The sequence below is a fragment of the Salvia hispanica genome, chromosome 4 (genome assembly GCF_023119035.1).
Source record: "Salvia hispanica cultivar TCC Black 2014 chromosome 4, UniMelb_Shisp_WGS_1.0, whole genome shotgun sequence".
NCBI classification, from domain to species: Eukaryota; Viridiplantae; Streptophyta; class Magnoliopsida; order Lamiales; family Lamiaceae; genus Salvia; species Salvia hispanica.
This window is the reverse complement of record NC_062968.1, coordinates 10228287-10249370: the sequence shown is the minus strand read 5'-3', so window position 1 is coordinate 10249370 and position 21084 is coordinate 10228287. Positions and strand designations below refer to the sequence as shown.

At 37.4% G+C, this 21084-nt stretch overlaps 3 protein-coding genes across 3 annotated transcripts; 2 read left to right on the top strand and 1 right to left on the bottom strand.

Moving 5' to 3' along the window:
* Window positions 1-1192: 1192 nt before the first annotated feature.
* On the bottom strand, window positions 1193-1717 carry LOC125220332. Its single transcript, XM_048122492.1, has one exon. It carries the CDS (start codon window positions 1715-1717, stop codon window positions 1193-1195), a length of 525 nt encoding a protein of 174 aa, XP_047978449.1.
* Window positions 1718-5015: 3298 nt separating this feature from the next.
* LOC125223955 (ubiquitin-60S ribosomal protein L40-like) lies at window positions 5016-5593 on the top strand. Its single transcript, XM_048127276.1, has one exon. The coding sequence runs from the start codon at window positions 5036-5038 to the stop codon at window positions 5420-5422; it is 387 nt and encodes a 128-aa protein (XP_047983233.1). The 5' UTR covers window positions 5016-5035; the 3' UTR covers window positions 5423-5593.
* Window positions 5594-14303: 8710 nt separating this feature from the next.
* Window positions 14304-17501, top strand: LOC125220331 (putative RING-H2 finger protein ATL69). The gene is made up of 2 exons (XM_048122491.1): window positions 14304-14577; window positions 16895-17501. Exons 1-2 carry the CDS (start codon window positions 14304-14306, stop codon window positions 17356-17358), a joined length of 738 nt encoding a protein of 245 aa, XP_047978448.1. The 3' UTR covers window positions 17359-17501.
* The last annotated feature ends 3583 nt before the right edge of the window (window positions 17502-21084 follow it).

Below are 21084 nucleotides of genomic sequence, written 5' to 3'. Positions count from 1 at the left end.
TGATGATGCGGAAGAGCTTGGTCTCTGCCTCTAAATTGCAGTTAAAATGGAAGCACAGTACATGTTATTAATATTTAGTGTTTTGATACTTGAAGTACGGTGTAATAACTATCTTCCTTTGGAGATACAATTTCCTCTTATCTTAAAAAAAAAAGTATCGAACTCATAATCTTAATTAACTAAAAATGTAATGATAGTTGTTGTAAGTAAGGTTTGAAAAGAAAAAAAGAAAAAAAGTAAGGTTTGAATCTGATTCCAACAAGAGGTAGTATATGCTAAGGAAATCAACTACGCTACTGGAATTGTGTAGTACTCCCTCCGTCCCATTAAGATGACTCACTTTCCTTTATGGGTTGTCCCAACCAAGATGACTCATTACCAAAAGTGGAAATATCTTTATCTCTACTTTAGTTCATCTCTCTTACTTTACTTTTTCCACTTAGCACACAAAATAAAGTTGCATAAAATATCGTGCTCCCAAGGAAGGGTTCATCTTCCTTGGGACGGAGGGAGTAACAAACTATTAACATATGGAGTATAATAAATATATACATGCTCTTCCAATTGCTAGGGAGCCATGGGACCCCACTCACATGTGTAGGTCTGTGATTGGCTGAGCCACTTCTAGCGGGACACATGTTCACGCCCACGTGGCACCTTCTAGTTCGGCGGTAACGCCCAATCGCATGGCCCGCATGCGGGTGTTGATTATGACCGTTGAATTTATATATTACATATATTTTTAAAAAATCATCAAAAAATGTGAAAAAAATCCAAAAATAATAAAATTTTCCTATTTCCCCAAAGATTACCGTTTTATCTGCTTTTTTATTTGGTCAGATTCGTAACTTTTAATTAATCCAAAATCACCTATAAATACCCCATCATCTCCCATTCTTCACATAAAAAAAAATCTCTATTTCAATCTATATTATCTTTTTTTTATATATATAGAAAACGCCCATAGTGGGCGGGGGTTTAGGCAAACCCCCAACCCGTAAATAAATCAAAATATAACGTTCCAAAACATGATCCTAGCCCAAAAGTGACTAGTATCTAAAACTAGAACATGAAGGAGAGAAATAAGTTGGAGCTCCCACAAGTCATGATGCTCCAAGATATCAATACTAAACTAGTAGCCAAATGAACAAAAGGAACAAATAAACAAAGAAGAACTATCAAACAGTCGTAATCAGTCCACATCTCTGCATCGGAAACGGAAGTTAGGATATCCCAGCTGGTCCATCCTAACAAGCGCCTTCAGGTATTGAAGCGCAGAGACAGAATCATAATATACCATAGTAGGGGTCTGAACCCCCCTACCTGCAAGAAAGTCGACAGCACGGTTTCCTTCTCTGTAGATGTGTGAGAATCGAACCTGCCGCTGAGATGTCATCCTCCGGATCAAAGCCATATGATGTCTAAGATCGGCAGAACCAGGCCGTCCAGATGTGAGTAAAGTAACCAGAGCCGCTGAATCAAGCTCTACCCAAATGTGTATAGAAAACTCCATGGCCATCTCCAAACCTCGAATGAGAGCCATAAGCTCCGCCTCAAAGCTCGAAGATGCATCCACCGGAGAACAGAAGGCCCACAGAAGTCCTCCATCAGTACCACGAACCAGTCCTCCCTCTCCCGCCTCCAAAGTTGCTGATGAGAAGGCACCATCTGTATTCAGCTTCACCCATGGGGCATCGGGGGGATGCCAAAGGACCATGAGTGATCACAGAACACGTTGTCTGGGAGAAGAAGGCATGAAATCCACCGACGTCGAGAACCCCTCCAGTGTAACGGGGTAATCTTGCCGGCCAACACGAACGTATGAAGATGATGAGTGACCATGGCAAGTCAGACTCCAACGCCTCACATCCTTCGCCCCCACCTCAATCGGCGTGGCTCTGATCTGATCGATCGTGTCGAGAGGTACGCCAAACCTGAAATATAAGTCATGCAGCATATCCTCATCCCATGCATGCTCATGCCAGTATGATGCAACGGCCTGAGATTGAGGAGGATCATATCCCGGGACGCACAAACTCCGAATGGAGCTAGCTCCAAGCCAGAAGTCATCCCAAAAGCTGATCTTCCCCTCACCCAAGGACCAGCGAATATAATCATGCATGAATGACCAAATACTACGCAGACGACGCCAAGTAGGACTATCATGTGACCAACATGCAGATGTATGCAAATGACAAGGAAGGATACTGTACTTCTGGGTCATGAACTGGGCCCAGAGAGAATCCTGCGCAAGTAGCCTCCACCACAGCTTGAACCCAAAAGCCACTGCTACCTCACGAAACCGGCGGATACCCAGACCCCCCTCCGTCACAGGTAGGCAAATCTGTTTCCATGAGATCCAATGCAACTTTCTCTTCTCCCCCACTGTACCCCAAAAATATCTGGCGAGAATCTGCTCCAACTCATCAAGGAACCCAACCAACGGACTCATAACCTATAATATACGTAGCGGGATAGCTGCCAGTGTGCTCTTAATCAGAGCAAGTCTTCCCCCAAATGCGAGGTGACGATGGGACCAAGTGTGTATCCTGTCCAACATCCGTTGCCTGAGTGGCAAAAGATGATCTGCTCTCCTCGCCCCTCTAAATATCGGCACTCCCAGGTAAGTAAAGGGCATCTCTCCTCGCTGAAAGCCACCAACCTCCTCCACTATGTCAGCAAATTCCATATGCTCCTCCACCAAATAGAAATGTGTCTTTCCATTATTCACCATCTGACCGGACACTGCAATATAGTGGTTCAGGCACCCCACCAGCTTCTCCATTGCCTCCCTATGAGCTCTGGTAAAGATGATTATGTCATCAGCATATGAAAGATGAGTGATTACCGGTGCCTTCTTGCGACATCTATAGACCATTTCCTTATCCCCCTCGATCAGCCTATCAAGACATCTCGAGAGGTAGTCAGCTGCGAGCACAAAAAGGGAAGGTGATAACGGGTCCCCCTGCCTCAACCCCCTAGAGGACTGAAAGAAACCTGCCGGACCACCATTTACCAAGACCGAAAACCAGAAGGACGAAATACATCTGCTAATCATTCCCACCCAAGCCGGCGAGAACCCCATCTTCTCAATTATCTTCAGCAAAAAAGGCCACTGCATTCTATCATATGCCTTTGCCATATCTAGCTTTAGGGCCAGATTAGGCGACCTACCTCTACTGTTAAGCTCCTTCCCCAAGTCGTGTATCAGCTCCTGGGCAAGCAAGGCATTATCACTAAGTAACCGCCCCTTAATAAAACCACTCTGATTTGGTGCAATGACAAGGGGTAGTAAAGGTGCAAGTCTCGATGTTAAGATCTTTGTTATGATCTTATTTGTGACATTACAGAGACTTATAGGCCTGTAATCTCCCCACGTAACTGGATCCGGCTTCTTTGGTATGAGAACAATCATAGTCGCCGTGAAGCTCCGAGGCATGAAAGCTCCACTGAAAAAGTCCCCAACAGCTGCAATCACATCGCCCCCTACAATGTCCCAACAATGCTGGAAGAACAAAGAAGAAAACCCATCCGGTCTTGACACACTATCACCACTAATCCCAAAGACTGCCTCCCGAACTTCCTTTTCCTGCGGTGCCAAGCATAATGCCTCTTGGTCCACTGATTCTGGAAGGCTGTGAATAAGTGTCAAATCTGGGTGCTCAAGGTCTCCAACATCAAACGTCAAGAGCTGCTGGAAGAAGGTTGCCACAGAGTCCTTAATCACCGTCTCCTCTGTCAAGGTCTGCCCTTCTGCCTCAATACTGTGTATCCTCGACTTAACTCTCTTCTGCTTGACCCAGCCATGAAAAAACTTAGAATTCCTCTCTCCATCCGCTGCCCATCTAATGGCCGCCTTCTGCCTCCAGAACTCCTCTTCCATCTTGGTCACAATTATGAGTTCCGCTGAGGCCTTGTTCAAATTAGCCCTGTGTGTTGGCGTAGGCATGCTGTCATATAAGATCTGAGCCTGTAGAACTGCTTCCTCGGCCGCCCTTAGGTTTTGGTGGATGTTACCAAACGCCGCTCTGTTCCACACCTTAAGAAACTTCTTAACTCTGATAAGCTTGAGCTGGAGGTTCATCATGTCATTGTAACCTGTTCCTGCCTCCCAAACTCTCACAATCTCGGTCTTGAAGGTCTCATGCCTCACCCACATGTTCTGAAATTTGAAAGTCGGTCTCGTGGTTTGAACGGAGAATTGACACCGCACAAGTAAGGGATCATGGTCAGAGCTGAATCTCGCTAAGTGGGTCACTCTGGTCATCGCAAACACCGATGTCCAATGCTCCCCGATCAAGATCCTATCCAACCTCTCCCAAAGCCCTGTCCTGTACCATGTAAACATCGGCCCATCAAATCCCGGATCTATCAACTGGCAGTTTGCTATAGCATCTGCAAACTCCATCATATCTCTGTGTCTGTCTGTATCACTTCCCTGCCTCTCTTCATTAGTAAGGAAGATGTTGAAGTCTCCTCCCACTAGCCACGGTCTCCCTTCCACGGCCAGGGAGATGTCTCCAAGCTTTTCCCAGAGCTCATGTCTCGTCTCTCTCGTGTGTCTGCCATAAACAATAGAAATGTAGATCGGGAAGGGTTCATCTTCAATCTATATTATCTAACAAATGTTCACTTGCACTTGAATTCTATATGGCTAATACGAAGGAAATTTCTGTGTTGATTCAGCATGCAGAGCGAGAACAACAAAAGTATTACCAACAATATTACGACAACCTTGCCGCCACTATCCCACCAACGAGAACTTGACACTACGTCCATTGTGATCAGGAGGAAGCCGCCCAATGGCTGGTTGTAGATTATTTTCCTGAGCAACCACCGTGGGGAGAGAATACCGGTACTGCTTCCACATACACCGAGACTTATTTATGCGCATCGAAAATACATTGTTGGCCTGTGATGAGTTCTTCCAAGAACGAGTTGACACAATCAGTCGTCAGAGTCCTACGACACTAACGACTGATTGTCGTCAGAGTCCTACGACACGACACAATTTCGTGTAGTGAGCGGCGGCAAAATGCAGATCTTCGTCAAAACGCTCACCGGCAAAACCATCACGCTCGAGGTCGAATCGAGCGACACCATCGACAATGTCAAGGCCAAGATCCAGGACAAGGAAGGAATCCCACCGGATCAGCAGCGTTTGATTTTCGCCGAAAAGCAGCTTGAAGATGGCCGAACCCTCGCTGACTACAACATCCAGAAAGAATCGACTCTGCATTTGGTTCTGAGGCTGAGGGGAGGTATCATTGAGCCGTCGCTTATGGCGTTGGCCAGGAAATACAATCAAGATAAGATGATCTGCCGCAAATGCTATGCTCGTCTGCACCCTCGTGCTGTGAACTGCCGCAAGAAGAAGTGTGGACACAACAATCAGTTGAGGCCGAAGAAGAAGATCAAGTAGACTACTGGATTCGCCGTTTATCTTGTTCCAATTTGTCCCCTCTACTTTAGTTATTCACAATGAAACTAAAGAGTTTTGATGTTAGACATTGGAGCTTTATGACTCACTGCACTTCATTGATTTGCAGTTTTATATTGTTGAATGAATTTGATTTTTCATAAAAAAAAAAAAGAGTCCTACGACACTGCAAAAAGTGTACGTCCGCAAACCGGCAACTCTCTACAAGGAAAACATCAAATATATTCAACGAGTACTTATAGTTGTGGAAACCATTAGACGCAAATGGTTGAAAAGGACCATTCGTGAAGCCTTCAGTGCGGAATACCTTCAGTGACCCACCACCTACGATTACCAACATTTATTTCATCTTCACGAACAATACCATGACTTTTTCGTAATGCATGGCAGCATTGACTGCATGTATTGGCAATAGAAGAATTGCCCACGGTATGGGGGGCGTACTTAAGCGGCCACAAATTTGTGCAAGAGGCGGTCAGATGAGATAATTATAAATATAAATGAAATTTGAAGTTTAGAAATTATAAAAATGACAAACTTAGATACTCCCTACGTCCGCGAATAGGAGTCTCATTGCTTTCCGGCACGGGTTTTAAGAAATGTTAAGAAAAGTTAGTGGAATATGGGCCCCACTTATATATATTAGTTGTAAATGATATGTGAGTGGAAATAGTTGGTGGAATGTAAGACCTTTTTACCATTTATGGTAATTATGAACCGGGACTCCTATTCACGGACAAATGAAGTAACTTATTATAGATAAAGGGAATAAAATAAAAATCAATATACTCCCTCGTCCACGGAAAATAGTGTCATTTGTGGACGGTACGAGTTTTAGTGAAGAATTTGTAAAGTAAGATAGAGAAGGGAAAAAATGAGTAAAGTATGAGATGAAGTTTCTTCTATTTTTTAAATGAGAGCAGAGGCGGACATTTTGAAAACATTTTCGGTGAACGTCCAGCCGGTCTTCGTCCAACGGTCTTCCGAGGCTCTCAACCCCGTTACTTTTCCCCGGCCTTCATCAACAGTTGTGGCCCAACCCACAGACCCCGGCGGGCCACCGCCAATGGCTCCTACAAACCACACCAGGGACCAGATTGTACGAGAGGGTCCGGAGCTGACCGACCATCAAATGGTATTCAGGGCGCAACAAAACAACCCCACACCGGAGGAACCAATCCAAAGAGTAAAAGCCAGAAACGTGAATCCACGTCTAAGGACAAGGAAGTGCACTCCAGCGCCGCCAACCAAAGGTTCTGGTAGAAAACGCTACATATTATCGCCAGAGTCGGAGGATAAACAAACGCGGAAGAAGATAGATTTCGGGATGTCGACGGAGGGGATGGGAGTGGCCCCAAAGTGTAAGAAGGGATCGGAGAAGCTACTGTGCTCTGCTGAAAAAGGCCCAGGTGGCTTTAGCAACCCCAGTGAAGTTGAGATGGATTTGCCTAACTCCAATTTGCAACGAGATGGGGATAAACCCAACCCCCCGCCGGAAAAGTTATCGGATTCTCAATCCTCTAGCAAGAATCTGACCGTTGAAAGGACTGGTACGGATTGGGGAACTCCTATGGTTGACAGCCAAGAGGCCTTACAAGACAAAAGAGATTCTGCAGCAGGTTTGGTCAACATTCCGGAAATAGGATACGTTCCAAACCTCGTTGAGGAAAGTCAGTTGGTCCTCTTCCAATCTAAGGAGTCACGTGAGAAACCAGAGGGAGAGTCTCAGAACAAGCCAAAAGGAGATTCCTTTTTGCATCTAGCTGCTGCCGACATGGTGGAGCTACTAGACTGCTCGACGGCGCAGCCCCTACTTACCTGCAACCAAAAGGTAATGAACATTTCTACCACCTCACAGATTGGATTTGAAACTGAAAATACTAATGGGAGCAATAATAGAGTGTGGAATGTACCTGCCTTCAATGACACGACAAATGCACTGTTAGAACATTTTCCCCCTCTGGAAAGAGGGCGAACGAGGAAGCTCTGCAACAATTTTGAAACAGGATCGACCTCTAAGCCCGCACCTCCTTGGGCTCGGAAGAAACAAATAGAGGACATCTCCCCTGTTCTGACGTCAAGGCCGGGCGGAGAAGGCGGTCCATCCCTCCCCTGTTCTTAATCTTCGTTGCCTAATGATCGTCCACCCACGAGACCTGCGAATGCCCAGTCAAAGGAACAGCATAAAACCATGGCAGACATGGTGAGGGAGAAAGCAAATGCAAACGGTCCCCAACCATTTGAACCGGAAAAGATTGACAACATCGGATACGCAAGCCTCTATGACGGAATCCCATCTATTTACTTCTCGGGGGCAGAAACGAAGAAGCTAGCAGATTTGACTCATTTTGCGAAACACCGATTTGTCTCAAGCTCTATTTCAGGTAAGTAGAGTTTTTCACCAAGACTTGTCCTTAGGCTATCTACTGAAAGGCGAGGTCTTGATAAATATTTGTTTCTTAATCAATGTAGGTTAGCATTGAGCATACGATATTGATTATGCATTACTTTGACTTATCAAATGGTGCGGGTTTTTCGTAACCCAATAATCCTGATATATTGGGTAGTGGTGATTAATATCTAGCGGTGCTAGGATTGCTATTATATTGAATCGTGCGCGAGGTGAGTCTCGTTTGATAATGTCCTCAAGAGTAGCGCGAAACAAGGTTTTATTATTCGGAACCTAGCTAGTTGGAGTTTGATTACTCTATGAATAATAAATAAGCGTTTCATGCTAAGTCCACTCTTGGAATTAATAAGAAGTTAATTAATTAAGTTCATAGCAGACATTAATTAATTAGGGACATTTTTATCTTAAGCGCGGGAAATGAAAGTTAAAACGGAAACCCGGATTACTTATAATTTCGGATTTGGATGGGGAGAGTTCAATATTACTTCTAGTAGTGGTTGCTCGTAATATTTCAATTATAGCTTATATTAAATTGTGGGTTCAATTTAATTAGTAAAAAGCAAATTGGATGAGCTCATATCCAAAACCTTCCATAGATCCCTGTCTGGGCCCAAAAGGAACTTAATATAAATAGGAGAACAAAAGGAGACAGAAATCATAATTTTATATACTATAATTTTCGTCCCCCTCTGTCTAAGAGGAGCTCGAAATTTCTCCTATTCCAAAAAGTATTTCTTCTGCCTTCTTTTTTTAAGTCCTAGTATTCGGTGAGATCAGCCCACACTGATATCGGAGTACAGTTCGGGAACCGAGAGAGAAGATCTGTGGTCTAGTATTCAAAGCGTCACGTGGAGAAGCTGCTAGCCATCTTCAATTCTTTGGAGAATTAATTAGTTATTATTTCTGCTCCGTAGAAAAGCATGTTTTAGGTTTCAATACTCTTAAAGCATGATTAATTCAAGTTATGAGCATGATACATGTGAGAATTACGCGAATAGATTTTGTCTAAATAATCTGCTAAATAGATCTTATTATTATGTGATTTATTTGTGCGATTAATAATTGTTAAATTATGTTAATCCGTCGCAACGCTTCCGCTGCCAGTTCCTTCATATCGTACATTACTTTCCGACTCGCGAATTTGTGGATGCTATTTTATAGCCCTATGGATAAGGTAATCCTTGGAGAGATGTTAATGTATGAAAATGGTATTTTAATGTACGAGTCTCACACATTAATGTACGTACGTGACTGAATAATGTATACATTATCATGGGTATATCATACATTACTTTCCGACACTAGAATTTGTGGATGCTATACTATAGCCCTATGGATAAGGTAATCCTTGGAGAGATGTTAATGTATGCATATGACTGAATAATGTACTAATAGAACATAATGTACAAATATAACTACATCATGTAGCGAAGTCGTGTACAATTATGCTTTATCATTTTTACACTTTTCGATTATTTTATTAATTTTTAAAATTCCAAGTGGCTTCCATATCAACCATCAGATCACACCTAATCAATGGATGAAATTAGTTTTCCTTTTTAATAGTTTTTTGTTCATTAATCTGAATACATCCCTATAGAAATATATTTTCTCTTTCATTTAATACATAAAATATTATTTCTTAAAATCTCATGTCACTAAGTGTCTACCTTGAAACATAGAGAGTATATTATAAACATAGCAAGGGCTTAAGCCCCTTTACCATATAGCCTTGTATCCGTCAATTATCACAAATCATGATTTTCTATAGTGAATAGTAAAAATATCGAATCAAATACAATTTAATGGAGATGTTAATTACAAATATTGAAATGCACAATATAATTTATAAAAAAAATTGTTGTCTACAAGAAACTAAACCAATACAGTAAAAGAAAAGATCTAAATTAAAACTATTAAAAAAATATTTTATGAGAAAATTAATAGAGAATATAAGAAAACGTCAACATACATGTATTTATATGCAAACAATTAGAAAAATTATCTCTTTACATTTCATATGGTAATACTCTCTTTGTCGCATATTAGGAGTCGCTTTGAAAGTAAGAGAGAGAATAATATAGACAAGATTATATAGAGAAGACTATATATTATCACTTCTCTATATTATTCTCTCCCTTACTTTACTAATTCTTCATTTTAACTATTTATTATAATTTTTATAAAAAGAGTGCAAAAAAGTCAAAGCGACTCCTAATGGAGTATATATTATATGTAGTTCATATCAGTTTTCAATTTGAACTGTCCGTCCTATAAAAATAATTTGAACTGTCCGTCCTATAAATTAGGATAACTTTTGAAAAATGGAATGCATATATTTTCATGGGATGAACGAAAATGAAAAGTGCATATATTTTTATGAGATGGAGGAAATATAAACAGAGGTCTCATATTCCATTATTTTTTCACTAACATTCCCTTATAGTATTAGTAATATTACTTAATTACTTAATAATCTAATGATGTGCGGCAACTACAAAAATAATTTGCACCCATCTTTTTATTACATTGATAACATATCAATAAATCACATAAAAATTAATTTATGTGCAGCTCTATCAAAAACATCAAATAATTAAGAATTGTTTGCCTTTAAATAAGAATTTTCAATATTTTCTAATTTTTTTCCTGAAGTTGTATTTTTAAATTTAAATACATGAACTTTTAGTTTTTCTAATTTTTCTCCGAAAATTTTTTATGTGTACGTTGGAAGTACCAACGTGGCATAAAGTTGCGGGTATTTAAGCTGAAAAATATACGATTTTTTGAGGTTTTCTAAAATTTCATCCGAACTTTGAAATTTTTTTTACAATTTTCCCATACTTCGGAATTTTTTTATTTATTTTCTAACTATGGATTTTTTCTAAATCATGATCATGTTCTAATACTTCAAAATTCAGGCATGAATATTAATTTATATTTTATTAAAATTTATGGAGAGTAAATTTCTTTGAACAATATTCTCATTGCCATTTTTAAAATCACATAATTTAAATAAAAATAACATATAAAAATAAAATATAAGTATATGAAAAATTTTCGTAATCATTTAAATCACGAAAATAAAGCATTAGTATATAAAAATAAAACAATCATCATTCTAACCAAATGCATTTTGAAACAAAAACAAAATCACAAATATCTTAATTAACAACAATTTGGTAAGTTCAAGGCATTATATAATTCAATTATATAATTTAAAATTTTTATTTTCTAAAACAACTAAATTTTACTCCATTTTTAAAAAAAAATGGAATATTGGTCTCTAAAACCATGAACTTTGTCAAATTTTGGTATTTCCCACGAATTTTAAAATTGGTCTAAAATATCACAAACTTTACATTTTATTTGTTATCTCCAATGGCAGGTCAATCATTATATCCAACCCACGTCGATGCATTTTGTATCCTACTTGGGACTACTAAATCAACGTGATTTTCTACGTAGCTTTCTACATACTTGTCACGAACTTACAAAGTAAACTAAAATATCATAAATATTTCATGATTGCCAACGTATAATAAGATTTTTGCCAAGTATATCTTATATGCGTTGTAATGGGAAATAACATACAAAATGTAAAATTTGTGATATTTTAGACTAATTTTAAAGTTCCTGAGAAATACCGAAATTCGACTAAAATTCATGATTTTAGGGACCAATATCCCAGAAAAAATAGTAATACTATTAGTACTATCATTTGATTGAAATTATTCATTAAAAAAAAATAGAAAATCAAATTGGTCATATATTTAAATTATAGAAGGAAAGTTTGGGGAAAAATTAGAAAATTTTGAAAGTTCATGTTTGTACAAGGTAATAATATGTTACATTATTAATTTGCCACATTTCGCCGCGTAGATGGTAGATTTGACTGAAATTTTTGACTGAACTTTTTATGGGAAAAGAATTAGAAAAATTCAAACTTCATGTATTTACACTAAAATAATAAAAGATCAAAATAAATTAGAAAAATCTGAAAGTTATATTTACAGGAAAATAAATCCATGTGCAGCTCTATTAACAAATGATATAAAAAATAAGATATGTGCACCTCTAACAAAAATTCAAATATTTAAATGAATAAAAACATCAGATAATTAAATGAAATAAAAATATATAAAATATAATAGTATTAATATATTTTGCATCTAAATAAATAATAATTTACGAAGGTATTTACTAGAATTATTGTTTTAGTTTCAAAACATTAGCGGCTGAATAGTAGTGGACATTCGCTGCTACTACTACTGACGGATACAAATCCCCTACTAAATATGTTCATATTTATAATTTCAATTTTTATATTAAAGAAATAATTAATAATAGCGAATATGTCAGCTACTATTTACTAGCGGATACAAATCCGTCGCTATATTTATTTAATTTTATAATTTACATTTTTTAATCAAGAAATAATTATTAGTATTGGATGTTTCTCTGCTAATTACTAGCGGAAAACAATCCGTTACTAACTCCGCCGCAGTTGATGGCACGCTTTTATGCTGCCAAAAATTATTGAAATTCCGCTACTAATTCCCCTACTAAACTTTGCAACGGACATTCTGTTACTGATCCGCTTGTAATAGTATCAGATTTTTATCCTCACTATTCTTCGAAATTTTTGTAGTGTAAAAACCTATATGTTAGTAGAGTCAACTACAGTGACTACTACAATTGAATATCAAAGAAGAATACGACCGTAATTTAAAGAAAATGGAAGTGTAAGCTCCTCAAATTTTGATTTCAACAACTCTTATTATTTGTCAACATAAAAACTCATATTATAATAGTTTATTGACAGAGTCAGACCACCAGAAATAAATATAATTCCAAGTTATAAGAATAGTATAAATTGCAGATTTAACAAAACTCATACGTTAAATCTTAAGATTTGTCTTTAAAAATAAATATTTATTTTACCAATATGTATATTTCAGAACTAATCTGAAACGGAGTCTTGGAGATAACAGCTTCCTCAATTCAATAAAAATAAAACACTCTTTCTTGTATCTGTTTCAAAAAAATATCTCATTCAATTTATGAAAAATTATTCTCTCAAACTAATAACTTATAGACATCAATTTATTTACAACTTATAGTACTAGGGCTCACAATTAACCATTAACAATAATATGAATTCTACTCTCCACTACACTATTTTAACTTTCAGTCACCTTATATCTTTTACTTACCAATTATGCATTAATTTTCATGCCGTCCCATATATCCTTATTTTTTTGGGACGAATAATAATAATAATAATAATAATAATAATAATAATAATAATAATAATAATAATAATAATAATAATTTTGTTATAAGATATCCAAATTTAAGGTTAAAAAAGTTTTACTTTATAATAGAAATGCGTAATATTGCTAACTTTTTAAGTTGTTAACTCTGCTAACTCATTAACGCAATGTATTAAAAATGTCAACACGATGACATTAAAATATCAACACATAATGTGAACACAGTATTTTGATATGTCAACAAAATTATGTGTTGACATTTTTAATACAATGCGTTTAATAGAGTCAGCAGAGTTAGCAACTTAAGAAAGGTACAACTTATCATATTCATTAATTTACCATTTGTATCGATTGCAAGTTCATATTCATTAATTTACCATTTGTATCGATTGCAGATTCTTAATACATGTAATTAAACATAATAGTTATAATACAAAGTATTCCAATCAACCAGACATTACCACAACACTGATATAATTTATATTGCTTTCCCTTTGTAGAGGTGAAAGATCATCATGTAAAGCTATTGAAGAAATCCCAAATACTAGACATGTTTATATAAATCTTCGGATGCCTATCTCTTGCAATTTGAACATAAGACCAATAAATATTTTATATCTTGTTCAAATAAGTAAGATGGAATGTCGATTTCATTCAAATAGAAATTCCTCCAACCCCAGGGCCCACCCCAACTCCTCCATTAACCAACCCAAAAATCACAAAACCTCAAAAACCAAATGGCAAAAGCAACACCACTCCTCCTCCTCGCAATCATATTCATATCCATAATCATCTCTATCTTTACAAATCAAGCCGCGGCCCAATCCGCCGGTCCATGCAAACCGGATTCATGCCACCCGACCCGCGGCCCCACAATCCGGTTCCCATTCCGGCTCGCACAGCAGCCGGTCCGGTGCGGCTACCCGGGCTTTACCCTCCGATGCAACGCCCGGAACCAAACGATCCTCACCCTCCCTCGCTCGGGGGACTTCATCGTCCAACACATCGACTACAAATCCTCGGCCCTCTACGTTGGCGACCCGGGCTTCTGCCTCCCGGGCCGGGCCCTGAACTTCAGCGTCTCGGGATCCCCGTACGACGCGACCTTCCTGAACCGGTTCGGCATCCTCAATTGCTCCGGAGGTTGGAGGACAGCGCCGGGGCGGGGGGCTATTACATGGTGCTGCCTTGCGTGAGCACGGAAAATAACACGGTGGTGGTGGTGCCCGAGGAATTTCCGGCGGATATGGCGCCGCCGAGTTGCCGGAGGGCCGGGAACGTGACTGTGCCGCCGTGGACCTTCTCGGAATTCTATTGGCGGCCGATAGGCCCGGAGGAGGTTTTCGAGCTGCGGTGGAGTAGGCCAGCATGCGGGAGGTGCGAGAGCCGGGGCGGCCGATGCGGCTTTAAGAGGGATTCGGGGTTTGCAGTTGGATGCACCAGGCCTTCTGGTAAGTTTGTTGCTTACGAACGCTTTACTAAATGAGTTGTGAATCATCATTAGTTTATTGGTTGAATTATTGATTTAGGATCTATTTTATACGATTCTCTCCGTTCCATTCTAAATGAATTTAGCATATGATTTTATGTATTATTATTTTATAAATAATGCATAGAGAATAAAGTAGAAGAAGGGAAAAAATAATTTTTTATTTATTATTATTTTATAAATAAAATATAAAAAATAAAGTAAAGGAGGAGAAAAAATAGACGCGCTAATCTTTACAATACAGATGTCAAGCAGTAGTTCCTAGCAAGAATAGTTTGTGGGCTCAGAGTGATGCAATATCCATTTTATTGTTGAGTAGTTTGTCACCTTTCTTAGTTAGAGTTAGATCTGAATTACGTGTGTCTTTCTCTTTCATGCAATATGTTCCACAGAGATTGCAATTAACTGTGTAGGTTCAATTACATACTGTTTCCGCCTTTCAAATTTTGACACACTTTGATTTGACACGGATTTTAAGAAATATAATGGAAAGTGAGTTGAAAAAGTTGATGGGATGTGAGTCTACTTTTAAATACTCCCTTCTTCCCTGAAAATTTGTCACTTATTTCCATTTTCATCTGTCCCTAAAAATTTGTCACCTTTAACTTTACCATTTTCGGTAGTGGACCCCACATTCCACTAATTCATTTTTATTCACATTTTATTATAAAACTAATATATAAAAATAGGATCCACGTGTCACTAAATTTTTCAATCCACATTCTATTACATTTCTTAAAACCTGTGCCGGGTCAAATGGTGACGAATTTTGAAGGATGGATGGAGTATTAGTTTTATAATAAAATGTGAGTATGAATGAGTTAGTGGAATATGAGGTCCTACCAAAAATGGTAAAAAGTGAAGTGTGTCAAATTTTCAAGGACGGACCGAAATAGTAAACTGTGTCAAAATTTAGGGATTAGTTATATTTGCATTTGACTATGGTTGGTGAATAAAATGCCATCCAGGCGTCCTCGATTATCATCGAGTAGTTGTGGTTGGTGCGCCGACACGGAAGTCATTAGTGTGACAAATGAAATGAAAAAATTGAAAATTAATGCAAGGAAGACTGACATCGTATCGCAATTAAATCATTCGAATAAGTCGTGACCAATTCAGAACTACGAGAATCAATTAGTTTTCTGATTTATTATTAATTAGCATTTCAAAATATATCAGTTGTTTTTAATATTACAAAATCCGTTCATAAATCAGCAAACTATTCCTTCCCTTCTATAGTAACAGAGTTATTTTGTCATTTTGGTACGTTCCATAGTAATAGAGTCATTTCCCTTTTTAGTAAAAGTCAACACATTTTTCCACACCTACTTTACACTCTCTTACTTATTTCCTCTCTTCATCTCTCAACCTTTTTCATTTTTCACTTTATTCTCCATTTACTCAACTCACCTAACACAATTTTTCTTATTTTTCGTGTAAAAAAAAATGCATCAATTACTATGGAACAGGGGAATAATATATTTGGTGATGCCAGCTAATAATAATGAATTAACAAACTGGTATGGTTCTCATATTAACGGTGATTTTAGTGGATTATGACTCTGTATATGTCTGTATAAAAAATGCTATTGAAAATCATTTTTGGAGTTTATTTACTTTCTTGGTTAATTAGATACTCCCTCCGTCCCGCTTTAGCAGTCCCATTGACTTTTCTGCACTCGTTTTGTAAAAATAATAATAAATAGTTAAAGTGGAGAAATAATAAAATAAAAAAGAGAATAATGTAGATAAGACTCTTCTCTATATTATTCTCTTTTTTACTTTATTATTTCTCCACTTTAATTATTTATTATTATTTTTACAAAATGAGTGCAGAAAAGTCAATGGGACTGCTAAAGCGGGACGGAGGGAGTACTTAATAGTTGACTCGAATTTGCGTATATTAAGCAATGTTCTCATTTTAGGAATGTTCTGTTTTAACTTGTAAGCGTAATCCGTCCTATCTCAACTAATTGACAATTTTTCGGTATGTATTTGGAGAAAATGATTATAAATAGTCAAAGTGGAAATAAAGTAAGGTAAGTAAGAGTATTATAGATACGACTCTCTTCTATATTATTCTCTCTCTTACTTTACTTTCTCTCCACTTCAAGTATTTATTATCATATTCACAAAATAACAGCAAAAAAGAAACCAATCACTTGAGCTGGGACGAAAAATATTTTTAATCCATCTCTAAATTATAGGTATAGGATTGTCACCTGATGTATGCATATTTAGCCGGAAAACATAATTAAATCTGTAATTTTGGTTAGCAGGGCTTCCAAGAGGTGCGAAATATGCTGTAATAATTGGTGGCGGAGTACCAGGATTGTTATGCCTGATTGGACTAATATGTTATGGTTGTAGAAGGATGAAACTTGCTAGGCAGCTACGCCGGATAGACAGCGAGCTAGCAGTACCAACTTTCAATCGTCAATTAGTATTTCGGGCGAACATGGGACTGGACGTATCCACCATAGAGTCATACCCTAAGACGGTGCTAGGGCAAAGTCGGCGGCTCCCCAATCCGGTCGACAACATGTGTTCTATTTGTTTGTCTGATTATCAATCACAAGAGACTTTGAAAAGCATTCCGGAGTGTGATCATTATTTTCATGCCAACTGCATAGACGAGTGGCTCAAGCTCAATGGCACATGCCCTTTGTGTAGAAACTCACCCGATACCTCAAGTTCAACACCCACTCCTACTTCATCATTGCCTGCATTAGATCATCAATGAACCATATAGTATCGTCACCATATCTACATATTTCATAAATTTCACATATTAAATCTACATTTCCTAGATGTATCATGCATATACGAATATACGATATACCAATTACAATTACAATTACATTAATTATCTGGATTTTCAGTTGAGTTTATGTTTATAAGTATATTTTTTCAGGTTGAAATATTATGGTTTAATCTACACTATATTAAGGTTCATCAACAATTGGTAGGTTCATATAGAGTAAAATCATTTTACACAAAGTTGTTTAGTTTGGCATTAACAAAAAGTAGTGTCATCTTTTCAGTTTTTTCTATCCATCGAAATTAATCTCTTACTGAAAGTGAAAAGTTAGTTCCAGCTTGTTACTTGTCTTTTATCTCATTCTCTCTCATACCTTATGAGTTTCACATTAAAATTCACAGGGGGGAACATTTTTTACACTTTATATGTTGTTAATCAACCTCAACCGTGTTTTCAAATAGTGAAAAAAGCCTTGTATTTGGTAGAGAATTTGTGACAGCATTCTCTATGTTCGATATCCTTGTGCTTACCCTTAGCTATACTATCTCTGTCTTGTATAATTGTAAGTAGTTGTAATGCTAAAAAATAGTGCATCGGTCATATTTAAAGTATTACCTTTTAAAATATAATATCTTCCATTAATATGTTTTTTTCTCTAACCAATAAATGAATAAACATATTTAATTCTAACTAAATTTCATTACTTCATCCGTCCCACTTTAAGTGAAACATATATGTTTTGACACAAAATTTTACTATATTAGTATCATTTTATGAATTAGGGGGAGAGAATAAAATAAGAGGAAGGAAGAAGTATGATGTTTCAATTTTAAAAAAGAGTGAACTACGTAAATGGTACATGAACTATGAGTTTCACACTCAAACGGCCCCTGAGCTTTAAAAATATCACATGTAGTCCCTTAACTAAGGTGTAATCACATTTATGGTACTTTTTCACTATTTATCTCAATTTTGCACCAAAAAATGCCCTCCATGGCATGAAGAACATTTTTGGACATTCATATCTAGGTACTGAATATTATATTTTCTCTATCTCTATAGTAATATTAGATATGATATTTACTTATAATTTGAATATCTAAAATGATATTTTTCACTTCACTTTATACCAAATCCTCCTTCTCTCTTTCTCTTAAATTATTATAAAGTAAAAAATTAAAATTAAAAATACTATAAAAATTCTTAAATATCTTAATTATAAAAATTAAAATTATAAATTTAATTATCAATATAATTTGTAACTAAATTTAATTTTGATTGTTCTTTGATTATTTCTTAATATTAAAAATACAAATTTTATAGTTAGCCCTAAATTTAAATTTTCAAATTTTAAAAACTAATTAATCTAAAATTCTTAATTTTTATTATTAAAAAAATAGTTGAATCACAATCAAAATTAAATTTAGCTACAAGTTTTAGAGAAAGAGAGAAAAACAGGATCTGACATAAAGTGATTGAAAAAGTGAAATGAAAAATATCATTTTCGGTGATCAAACTATAATAAAATATCATATCCAATACTCAAGAGAGAGATAGAGAAAACATCATATCATGTACCTAAATATGAAAGTCTAAAAATTCCCTCCATGCCTTGGAGACATTCTTGGTTCAAAATTGTGATGAATAGTGAATAAGTACCATAAATGTGATTACACCTTAGTTCAGGGACTATCCATGATATTTTTAAAGTTCAAGGACTGTTTGGGTGCGAAACGCATAATTTACTATTTGGATTTGCGTAGTTAACTCTTTTAGAAATATGTAGATTATAAGGCCTCGTTTGATTGGTATGATATGCTGGGTGAGATAGTGTTATTCATATACTGGTTTTAATGATTGTGGCTTGAAGCCCATATCTCATGGGAGGTTTGGTTGCCCTGATTGCAATCTCCATGTAGGTATATACGTTCTTTGATTCAACTTATACAAACTCATGATAGCAACATGTTTGGACAAAAAAGTCCTCATAACAATTACTTATTGTCCATTTTGTCCTTAGCAACCCTAATTCAATTTAATACCTATTAAAACACCCGCCCAGAAATTCCATAGCGCGCCACTCCCAAATTGAAAAACCACATGACACCGCTGCTGGCCTTCGATTACCACACAGAGAATTTCCGACCGTCGCTCCGTGTTAATCTACACCGGTAAGTTCCTGCAGCCCTCATTTCGGATAGGTGGATTATGTTGGTTAATTTCATGTGTGTTTGTCATCTGTGTTATCTTGTCAGTGTTTATGTTGTGTTACTCTACACCGGTAAGTCCCGCAGTAAACCAATTTTGGATAGGTGGATTATTTTGGTTAATTTCGTGTGTGTTTATCATCTGTGCTATCTTGTCAGTGTTTATGTTGTGTTAGTTCTCATATCGCCCAACTATAGAATGGTTTTTGTTGTATACTGCCATAGTTTCATCATCTATTTAAATTCTTTATTCATAACTCCGAACGATGAAGTGGTTAGATCTTGAAGGGAGCAACTGGAAAATGTTTATGCAAGCTGAATTTATGATTCTTGATTAAATTTTGGTGATGCAGATAGGGGTTAGCGAGGACGATGGTAGCCTTTCCCATCTTATTTTCGAATGGCATCTCAACAGATAGGGGTTAGCGAGGACGATGGTAGCCCTATACCACAGGGTAATGCTGTTTTACATTATATTTTGTTCGTTTAAACTTCATAATTAATTGATTGGTTATTATTGTGTCATTGTGGCTTGCCATCCGGTTGCAGACAAAAATGTGAAAAGCGACAGGTCCAGGCGCATTTGGTCAGTGGAGGAGATCCTCATGGCTACGATGAAGGACTTGGCAGCGAACGGTTGGAGGAGATAATGGTTATCAGGCAGGCTATCTAACACGTATCAAGGAGGCGATCAAGCATGAATTTCCCAAAACTGATATCCTCCCTCACCCCCACATCTATTCGAAGATAACAACTTGGAAGATGAACTACGGGTCGCTCATGATGATGCTTAACCACAGTGGTATTGGCTTCAACTCGGATGGTAATTACAAAATAGAATGTGATGATGAGAGCTGGGCTCAATTTGTTAAGGTTTGTGATAATTTAGTGTATTCAACCATTATATCCCTTAACCTTACATTATCCTACTAATATTTGTATCTGCATATTTGAACACAATGACTATGACTTGTTATTGTCTTATCTATCTATTTGCATTATGCGTTTTTAATATTGAAAGACAAATACTTATCTATCTGCATTTGCTAATGCCGATAAGTTGTTGACACTTACTTTGGACAGAAAGACAGTCACGCATGCGGAACAAGTCGTGGCCTCAAATAGAAGATTGGAAAGAGATTTTCGGCAAGGACTGTGCGGAGGGTGCAAAGACGGTGGACCTCGGGACGCAGTTGGAAGAATCTACGGCCCTAAACAATACCAGCTTGATGAAGAGGATACGGATCACCCCATGACGTTCGAAGAGCTATTTCCCGACGAGGTCTACCCGGATGGCGTTCTCTCGGAGATGATAGATGAGAGCCAGTCCGTTACTAAGGGGGCATGTGTTGTGGCTGGGGCGGGTGCTGGGGTTGGATCAGGGGCAGACTCTGGCTTTGCTTCTGGTGCAGGGGCAGGGGCTGGTTCTGAGGTTGGGGTTGGGGCTGGGTCTCGAGCTGGGGTGAAGGGGGCAAAGAAAATTATAAAGAAAAGGAAAATA